The sequence below is a fragment of the Salmo salar genome, chromosome 25, assembly GCF_965601325.2.
Source record: "Salmo salar chromosome 25, fSalSal1, whole genome shotgun sequence".
NCBI lineage: Eukaryota > Metazoa > Chordata > Actinopteri > Salmoniformes > Salmonidae > Salmo > Salmo salar.
Genome location: NC_138315.1, coordinates 21,868,043 through 21,878,943, shown reverse-complemented (window position 1 = coordinate 21,878,943; position 10,901 = coordinate 21,868,043). Strand labels below are relative to the sequence as shown.

Sequence of the window (10,901 nt, the reverse complement as noted above, 5' to 3'; positions counted from 1 at the left end):
AACTCGACCAAAGGGGTTGTGGGGGCGGATCTATTCGTACATCACAAATGGCAACTTGGGGAGGAGCCTCGCAGCCCAGCCAATAACAGCATCCGACCTGGGTCAAGAGAATAAGTACAATTACACTTAATTCTAACATGGATACCAGGTATCCACCACCCTTACACACAAATACACATGAACAAACCAAAGCATGCACACGCACGTGCATGCGCACGCACACACACACACACACACACACACACACACACACACACACACACACACACACACACACACACACACACACACACACACACACACATACACACACACGAACACATTCCACTCCATTCTCACACTGTGTCTCCATGTAGGTGAGCACCACTTCAGACAATAGCAGGGTAGGGGAACTCCAGATCAGCCCCACTTAGAGACTCTTCCACTTGGGGCTTCTCTCTCACATCCACCCCTAGCAGATGGTACTGACCACCGTGAACATAAACAGGGTCTGGACACACATACAGCTGTTAGATGTATCACAGGCCAGCACTCAGCATAGTGTTCACACTGTGTGTGTGTGTGTGTGTGTGTGTGTGTGTGTGTGTGTCTGCGCGTGCATGCATGTGTTTATTTGTGTGTAGTGTAATAGATAGTGTACCTGTGGGTCAGGATGAAAGGGTATCCAGCCACTATTCAGCTGAGTGTTGTTATTGATAAGAGCATCTTTGCGCCAGGAAGTCCTGCTCAAACGCCACCAACCCCGCCAGAGGCAGGTTAGCATTTTTATTCATGAATTTTCTGGAGGCAGATCTGCCCCAAGGCAGAAATTATGTGATTGGTTGCCCCAATGGTGAGGGTGGAGCTTACATTTCAAACGGGCTGCATGCTCTGACAGGACATTTGACCAGCGCTTGTTCCTAACCTTAACCTAACCCTGACCTTAACCATAACCTTTGACTAACCTTAATCTTTACCCTTACCTTAACCATTTTACATTTCAAATTCAATGGGGTGACTTCAGACTTGGTCGTCACTAGATTCCACAGCCACAAAGTCATAATTAAAACGTAGGCCTAATAATAAAACAGATGCATTTGCCGTTGGTAAGAAGACCGTATAGTAATATATTGATTTGACTTTTACCATAGAGGCCTAAATCATAATCATATTGCACAGCATGCCTCTCCTTTTCAGACATGACTGGTTTATTCCCACCATTTATTAATCGCTCATTCAATAGCCAACAATGTTCAAAATGAAATAGACCGGTAACCTCCCGAGTGGCGCAGCGGTCTAAGGCACTGCAACGCCGTGCTAGAGGTGTCTCTACAGACCCTGATTCAGGCTGTATCAAAACAGGCTGTGAACGGGAGTCCCATAGGGCAGTGCACAATTGGCCCAGCGTCGTCCGGGTTAGGGTAGGGTTTGGCCGGGGTAGGCCGTCATTGTAAATAAGAATTCTTAACTGACTTTCCTAGTTAAATAAAGGTTAAATAAATAACCTATGGCAGTAAACCTAGCCTATTTCGTCCCAGAGCCTATACCTGCAATCATGTATTGAACAACAATTCATATTTTGCATAGAAGTGTGGGATGTAGGCAGCATTTACTTTCAAGTTGTTCAATAAACAATCGGTGTTTGGTACTCACTATAGGGGGCATACGTAGTCAGTTGTCCAACTGAATGTCTTCAACAGAAATGTGTCTTCCGCATTTAACCCAACCCCTCTGAATCAGAGAGGTGCGGGGGGGGGGGTGGGGCTGCCTTCATCTACATCCACATCACCCGGGGAACAGTGGGTTAACTGTCTTGCTCAGGGGCAGAACGACAGATATTTACCATGTCAGCTCGAGGAATCAATCCAGCAACCTTCTGGTTACTGGCCCAACGCTCTAACCACTAGGTTACCTGCCGCCCCAGTCACTGCAACAGATTAAAACATTCTGCCCTCAACTCTACAGAAATGTGATAACATCTGATATTCTGCTTCTTTAAGAAATGGACATGGCCAAATTCCAACATTTCCAAATCATACAGCAAATGAGGGTGTTTTTGTTGCCATAAAAGGTAAATGGAGGTTATTTTCCAAGCTGGGTTGTAGCGCACAAATATAACATGGCTCTGATTTATCAATAAAAACATGCCTTTTTGTTGCGTGCGACAGTTTGTTAAATCCCAATAATTTCTGGCGCACACAAATCCCTGAATCTCCACATATGGCAGAATTTAGTAAGAAATGTACACCTGGTTGATAAATGAGGGCACTGGAGAGAGAGAAAGTTACCAAGATACCATCTCTAAAGAGAGAGACAGAGGGTTGTGTGTGAACATGACCTCAGCTGTCCTCAGCTAGAACCCTCACAATGTTAAAACATGATCTCTACCATTGATGTAGTGGTAAACTGTGATTGCTGTCCATGGTGAATAAAGTAACTCTCCCTATACTTAAATACATTTTTCCACAAAAGGTGGGTAAACCCTCTCACAGAATAAAAAAGGTGTGTATACTGCGTTTACCCTCCACTACACCACTGATCTCCACTGTATATAGATACTGTATATATAAACACTAGTTATAAGCATTAGTTATGACTAGTAAATGTTGAGATTTGTGGTGAAGCAGGGAGCAGGAAAATGCACTCACCTACCTAGCATGGTAGATAATTAGCCTTCATGCACACAGACCTCACCAGTGTCATCAGAAACAAACAACAAACACAATAATGATTAATACATTTTATTTTAAGAGTTTTTCAAGACACCCAAAGTCTCAGTCAACTTTATTGCTTCAGTCAAATCACATCAAACTTAAAAAAAAGAAATGTCAGTCTTCCAGTTCACGCAGTCGCTTCAGTTTCATAGTGTTTGGATCAGTATTCTCTCTTAAATGAGAGAGGGAGGGAGACAGAGAAAGAGGAAGAGAAGGAGAGGAAGAGAACAGGGGAGACAAATAGACTACCATTGCTGTTCCCTTTTCCTATGATGACGTTATGACTTGCAGTCTGGTGTCTCTAACGTTTATCTAGTCAAAGTGCAATGAGTGCTAAAATAGCATCTGGGTCAGAGGAACATAATACTTACAAACCACAGGAGGTTGGTGGCACCTTAATTGGGGAGGACGGGCTTGTGGTAATGGCTGGAGCGGAATCGGTGGAACGGTATCAAAGACATCAAACACATGGTTTCCATGTGCTTGATGCCATTCTACTTGCTCCATTCCAGCCATTATTATAAGCCGTCCTCTCACCTCCACTGATACAAACAGTCAGAAAGATTGAAAAGAGAGACATACTTGGTTTAACCCAGACCTCCCACACACTTCCCAAGCCAGTGGGGGGCCAACCCTGGTCCTGGAGAGCTATATATATTTACTTATTTTTTAAATGTAACTAGGCAAGTCAGTTAAGAACAAATTCTTATTTACAATGACGACCTACACCGGCCAAACCTGGAGGACGCTGGGCCAAATGTGCACCGCCCTGTGGGCCTCACAATCACAGCCAGTTATGATACAGCCTGGATTCGAACCAGGGTGTCTGTAGTGACGCCTCAAGCACTGAGATGCAGTGCCTTAGTCCACAAGCTTTGTAAGTTACATACTGTATCAACATTAAGACACCTGATACAGTTTATCAATGTCTTGATGAGAGGTTGATATGTTGAATCAGGTGTGCTAGTGCTGGGCTGGAACAAAAGCCTGCCCAATGCAATTCACCACCCATTCACAGACAGATCCCTCGGTAGGAGGAGAACACACACCAACTCTGACATAAAACAGCATATTATACACTATACAGTACATTGTGAATGAATACCAGTGACATCACAGGATCAGAGGTAATGAACTGGTTTGGAATGCTGCTACAGACTGAACTGTGACCTACAGGGTCACGATCTCGTCACCTATTGTGCATTTAGAAAAATAATATGAGAAGGCAATGGAAGAAGGCGGAAAAGAGGAGTGGAGGAGACTTTTACCCAGGGCTTGGTGAATCAGAGGGTCAGGGGGGATGTGTTTCTGATGGACTTTAGTTTGGTCCAAGTGTGTGTGTGTGTGTGTGTGTGTGTGTGTGTGTGCTGTGTGTGTGTCTAGCTGACAGACTTTAGTTTGATCCAGGTGTGTGTGTGTGTGTGTGTGTGTGTGTGTGTGTGTGTGTGTGTGTGTGTGTGTGTGTGTGTGTGTGTGTGTGTGTGTGTGTGTGTGTGTGTGTGTGTGAGTCTAGCTGACAGACTTTAGTTTGACCTCGGGGGCGGTTTGTTGGTGAAGATGTGGTATTTATGTTTATTTATTTTCCCTTTTGTAGTGTTTATTTTACTTTTGTTTATTATCTATTTCACTTGCTTTGGCAATGTAAACATATGTTTCCCATGCCAATAAAGGAACTTTGCCACAAAGCAGGCAAATCAAACGCTCTTCCTCTTATTGAGGAGTATTATTGATAACGACCTTTGGACATTACAAATGTTGTTTTTTTGTGGCGGGAATGCGCTTCCATAGATGCGGTTTACAAATACAAATATTTTACTCAATGAAATATTTGGGGTATTTTTTGGGAGAGTGGGCACCTTTGCACCTGACGTGAACTAAACGTGGAGGAATGCCGTTATCTATCCGTTTAAGAAAATCGAGAATGCGGCACTGACTGCGACTGCGCGAATTTGCAGGAAGCGTTAACAGTCCTTTTACCAGTAGATAAATTGTCAACAGTCAAGACTCAAGACTGGGACCTTAGATCGTGTTAGAGACAGCGCCAATACTGTCACTGGTATGTATTGATGTTTTTCTACTCCCCGTATGTAGGCTACATGGGACGTGTATCCGCAAGGCTGAAACAGAAGAGCGTCAAACCAGAGCTGGGGCGGAATTGGCTCATCCGCATCAAAATGACTTGGCTACAACGGAGTCCATTCTCTACGGAGATGCACCAATTAACAGATAAAACGGACAATACCTGCATAACTCCTATTCTCCAATGTAAAATAAAAATAAAGCTAAATGCGTAGCAGGTAATTAACAATGGCAAAGCCACATACGTGGTTTGATCTGTGGTGGTGAAAGCACAGTCATTCTCCTGATATAACAATGGGTGTGTTCGAGGGCTAAGCCTCATGAAGCCGGCAGCAGACGAAAGTCGGCGAGTGAAGTCGGGGGAGATGACAGCCGAAAGTCGGACAATGTAGTGGTATTCCAACATTAAGGCTCAGATCAACATGGCAGAGTCAACATAGCTGCTATTGTTTATAAAAGTGTTTCTGTATAAATGTCTAAAGAAACTTCTATACCTCCATATCACGCACTCACAAACTGGAAATATAACGTGTGTACAATTCATTGGTTAGAGGGGTCTCAAATATCACTTTTCATTTGTACCCCCTGTAACTTTAGAATCCATGCAAAGTTGGTTCTTGTTTCAGTCACATAAACGTGGCCGAAACAAAAGCACCCTAATGATTGGTGGACAAATAGTGCCTCCCACAGGGCAGGTGATGCTGCACGGTGTAGTTGGTGAGAAGCAACTGTGGCGACTTCATCAAAAACTGTATGACCTTTGAGCACATGATTTTTGTGAAGTTCATGCAGTCGACAAGTCTGAAATTATTTATAACCATAATGAAACAAACTTTGAAATTACAGCGTTTGGATGCGTGTGACAGTGGGGAGTGGGAGATCATCACACTCCCGTCATTGGTGCAAATGACAGACATGACCATTTTGTCCTATTAATTGGACCTGGAATGGTCGACACCTCCACTTGTTTTGACCGCACCATGATTCCTATGGCGATGTATAATGCAGGCTAGCGCACATCCTCAGCCTGTGTTTTATGTCAGTCACCCTAGATTTGTGTGAATGGGCTTTATTGCAGATCATGTAATAATCATGTAATACAGATGAAACAATTACCCACCTGTCCAGACTGAATGACACCTGCTGTCGTGTGAGCCACTCTTTCCTTTTTCCATTACCAGCAATGCTTTACATAACAGTTCCCTCTATTGTCATTCTCTCATCTGCAGACAGAAAGAGAGGAGAGGGGAGGTAGAGAAAGACTTCACATCCTAGAGATCCCTGTAGTCTAAGCTCCCATCACTGGGAGGCCCCACCCTCCACCGTCACCATGGCTACCAGAGGGAGTGGCCGGCCCAATGGCACGCTGCCCCAGACCAAGATATGCCAGTTTAAACTGGTCCTACTGGGAGACATGGCAGTGGGAAAGTCCAGCCTAGTTCTGCGCTTCGTCAAGGGACAGTTTGATGAGTTCCAGGAGACCACCATCGGAGGTGATGGGGGATGGGGGAATAAGGGGAGGGGAGAAGTTGACGGGCACTGCTGGGCAACTCTGTTCAAATCAAATCAAACTTTATTTGTCACATGCGCCGAATACAACAAGTGTAGACCTTACCGTGAAATGCTTACTTACAAGCCCTTAACCAACAGCGCAGTTCAAGAAGAGTTAAGAAAATATTTACCAGGTAGACTAAAGTAAAGAGTAATAATAAAAAGTAACACAATAAGAATAACAATAACAAGCCTATATACAGGGGACACCGGTACTGAGTCAGTGTGCGGGGGTACAGGTTAGTTGAGGTCATTTGTACATGTAGGTGGGGGTGAAGTGACTATGCATAGATAATAAACAGCGAGTAGCAGCAGTGTACAAAAGGGGGGGGTCAATGTAAATTGTCTGTTGCCGATTTTATTAATTGTTCAGCAATCTTTTGGCTTCGGGGTAGAAGCTGTTGAGGAGCCTTTTGGTCCTTGAGTACCGCAGCATAAGCACACTGTGCGAGATTTCCTGGATCAAGTTGGGAGGGTTGTCTGAGATGAAAGGACTAAGTTTTACATCATGAGTTATTCATCCTCTCTCCCTCTCTCAGCTGCGTTCCTGGCCCAGTCTGTGTGTCTAGACGACACTACTGTGAAGTTTGAGATCTGGGACACAGCGGGACAGGAGCGTTACCACAGTCTGGCTCCCATGTACTACCGCGGGGCACAGGCTGCCATCGTGGTCTTTGACATCACCAAGCCGGTACAGTCATCAGCACACCACAAAGATGCATGCTCAGAGCTAACTTTAAGAGTTAACATGTATTGTACTGTATAGAAGCTTTAGCCCTCTCTATCATGTGAACATAGCCATGTTATTTAAATGTTGCACTGTATCTGACTCCTCTTTCTCACCTCTCCCCTCTGTCCCTCTCTTATGGTCTCTATTTTGCCCTCCTGTAGGAGACGTTTGAGCGGGCTAAAGCCTGGGTGAAGGAGCTACAGAGGCAGGCTAGCCCCAACATTGTCATCGCTCTGGCAGGCAACAAGGCGGACCTGGCTGAGAAGAGACTAGTGGAGTATGAGGTACTGTACTCAACACTGACTCGTTAAGATGTTAAGGTCTTTACTATACAATGACTTAATGGTATACCACATTTGAATTCTAACTGGGGATTCCCAATACTGATGGATGGTTGCCTGATGGATAGCCTTTTCATTATGTGTTGCCTGTCTGACAGGAGGCCCAGACCTATTCTGAAGACACTGGACTTCTCTTCATGGAGACCTCTGCCAAGACTGCCATGAATGTCAACGAACTTTTCCTGGCCATTGGTGAGCTCCCATCTTTTTCCCAACAATCTATAGGGCGACTTCTAGGGATAATCATTTAGATTCAAATCAACTATTGGCTTAAGAAAAAAGTTTTTCATGACCACATCACATGACCAGGAAAAACTCCAGGGCATAGTTCAAAATAATAATAACAAACATTATTATTGGCCTCTGACAAAGTGTGTTCCACTATCTCTGCAGCCAAAAAGATGCCCAAAACGGACACCCAGAATCCTACACATGCAGCGCGACACCGGGGAGTGAACCTACAGGATCCTGAAGCCCACAACACCCGATCCTGCTGTGGAGGAGGAGGAGGGAACTAGGACCCCTTCACCACCATCCTGCCATCCCTGTTCCCAACCTCTGGGGTCGGGCAGGGGGAAACCCCCTCCACCCTCCCTCCCATCCACAGACAGACAGACCGCCATTGAGAGAAATAGAAAGAGGGGAAGAAAGAAAGAGGGAGTTTGAGTTGGACGGTTGTCTTTTATGAGTGTTTGCCTCACCAACCGACGCCAGAGAGAGATTTTGGACAAAGACTGACAGACATGAGGAGGAAAAAGAGCGTGAGAGAGTGAATACTTTGTATAGTTTTGAGCGCTAATCATGGATGTTTTGCATTTTGTCTGTCTCGTTTAATTTCAATCATGGTTCCATTTGGTTATGCAATCGCTGCAGTGTCAGTTCTTGAGTGGCAGAGAGGGAAGAAAGGAGAGATGGAGCCTGAAGGATGAGGGAATGAAAGAGTGAATGGGATGCAGGTCATACTCCCTCCCTATAGTATTCCCATTTGTGCACCTCACAGAGGGGCAGAGCTGTATTAAATGCCCTCTCATCACCCTCCTCTGGCATGAGCCCCAGGCAGCCTGGACAACCTTAACCCAACCCTGAAGCCTTGGCCTGGGCCATTCCAGATACTCCCCAGTCCCTACAGATAGAGTAACCCATGTTAGATGGCACAGGTTACCCACAATCCCAAACGACGGAGGGAGGATAAACACAGTTTATTGCCTCTTCTGATGCCCTAATTTCCTCTGGTGCCCTTTATTTATTTGAACCCCTAGGCTATATTATTATTAGTACTCCTCAGAGCAGCGGTGTTGTGAAACATCATGCTCATCCAGGCCTCTCCTCCTCATTTATCTATCTTCCACACACAGATGTAGATGTACACTGAAGAACCCAGAGTCCAGTATTTATTTGCTGTTGGGACTGAGTGAGTCTGCTCTAGGCCATGTCTGTCTGGCTAGGCCTTCACTGGAAACCTTCACTGTTTCTAACAATCAATCCACTGTCTAGTGCACAATTGGTGATATCCATGGCCACAGTCTCTCCTGGTCAGTTTACATTGTCAGGAGAAATTCCTTGCCCCTCGTAGTGATAACTTATAGTTGGTATTGATCTCAAACCCTAGCCTGGTCCCAGATCTGTCTCCCTCTGCTCAACAATGACTATAGGAGTTTGCAAGACAGCACAAGCAGATCTGGGACCAGGCTACTCAAACCCCTCTAGACTTGCAGTCCTGTAGGTAGGAAACCAATGCATCTGGTATCTGGCCTGTCATGTTGTGAATGCAATGTCCATGATCTACATGATATGTTCTGCTGTTCTTCATTTGTCTTGTTTCTTACTGCTTAAGAGTTGATGTAATTGAAAACATTGTAAACAAACGCTTTTAACGTTGATGACTAATGAGCTGGTGCTGTTCAAAGCACTAGAGCGAGACGGCAAGCTTTGGTGACAGAGCTACTCACTCTGTTGATGGATTCAGAATTGACCCTTTACCCCTAGACATATTTATGTAGATCTGAACAGATCAGAAAGGTTAATGCATTATGGTAGTTGCTTAACCTGGCCAAATGGGTGGATTATTTTTGCCATATTGCTTCCACCTCTCCAATTGTTTCAGATCTACAGGAGTGTCTGGTGTAGGGAAGGATCCATTTGGGACGTGTCCAAGGCTTAGCTAAAAAGAATACGGATGCTTACGGGGGGTTTAAAAACAAAACAAGAAGTGCCTACTCCCATTATCTTCATATGTTCTTTGATTTGGGTATGCTGTGGCATGTTCAATAGGCAGAAATGTACTTTTTTTAAATTTAACCTTTATTTTATCAGGGGGTCATACTCAGACCAAGGTCTCTTTTACAGATGAGCACAGAATGACAGAAAATATACACATCAAAATGCAAACAGAAAGAAAAACACACTAGCTAGGTTTCCATCCAATTGGTGACAGATTTATGTGGGTCGGCTGGGCTGGTAGATTATATAATGGGATTATTATGGATAAGAGCAAGAATAATCGTTTTTGTTAAACGGCAGTCAAGCGTCGATCATGTCACCAGAATAAGACCATCGATATTTATTGGAAAGGAGCATCAAGATCACTATGCGCTTTCACCACCCTGTGAAGTTCATCACATTTTATTTCATCTGTAGCCTAATAAACTGCATGCTTTTTCCAAGTCATAGTGGGAGGACAACACACCATATCGTCACATGACTTCAAGTTTACTTCCATATGATGGTTATTATATCAATATTTGGGAATAAAGGTGTTTCCACCACCATTTCTCACATAATTAAGACACAAAAAAGATCCCACCATGTCGAACGAACAAATTCTGTCGGCATTTTAAAAAATCGTACCGAAACTACCTGTTTCCATCACAGCTGTCGTGAATTTTTTTATACGGTATGACATTACCCGCAAGAAAACGGTCGATGGAAGATTGTTCCACAAATAAGGTGCAAGAAAACTAAAAGCTGATTCACTTACTCAGTAGATACCAAAGGAATTTCCAGAGTTAGCCATCCCAGCTAAAAAGTAAAAGTAAAGCATCTCCCTGGACCTCAACATTAGCTTGTAACCATTAACTCTTTCTGCACAGTGTAATTCTGCTCTTTGTACAGTTGTAAGGAGCTCTTGTCAAATACAGTATATTTTGTCACCTAATTTTATTGAAACTGTTGATTTTACTAACTAGAGTACTTATATCATTACGCTGGAATTAGTCACTAAGGACACCAATCTATGTGATGAGCTCTACTTAATTTAAAAGCAAATTGTTTCATGGGCTGTCATCATGATTAATTGATAAGTCCATGAGTCACTCATTCATTAACTCTTATTCTATGATCACAGGTTCGTGTAATAATGATGACCTCCACAAAAACGTGGGAAAGACTCAAACTCCCCTCAGCTCCTCTGTAAAGTGTTGTTCAATAAAGATGTGCTATTGCGCCATGTGTGCAGTGAATATGAACTGAGGGCTTGTATCATAAATGGTTTAGTCCAGTTGTGCCACT

General features: G+C 43.9%; 1 protein-coding gene across 1 annotated transcript; it reads left to right on the top strand.

The window, feature by feature from the left end:
* The first annotated feature begins 4,604 nt into the window (after positions 1 to 4,604).
* Positions 4,605 to 10,858, top strand: LOC106586350 (ras-related protein Rab-5B). The gene is made up of 6 exons (XM_014173541.3): positions 4,605 to 4,749; positions 6,002 to 6,265; positions 6,863 to 7,014; positions 7,215 to 7,337; positions 7,493 to 7,586; positions 7,788 to 10,858. The coding sequence occupies exons 2-6, from the start codon at positions 6,103 to 6,105 to the stop codon at positions 7,910 to 7,912; spliced, it is 657 nt and encodes a 218-aa protein (XP_014029016.1). The 5' UTR covers positions 4,605 to 4,749; positions 6,002 to 6,102; the 3' UTR covers positions 7,913 to 10,858.
* The last annotated feature ends 43 nt before the right edge of the window (positions 10,859 to 10,901 follow it).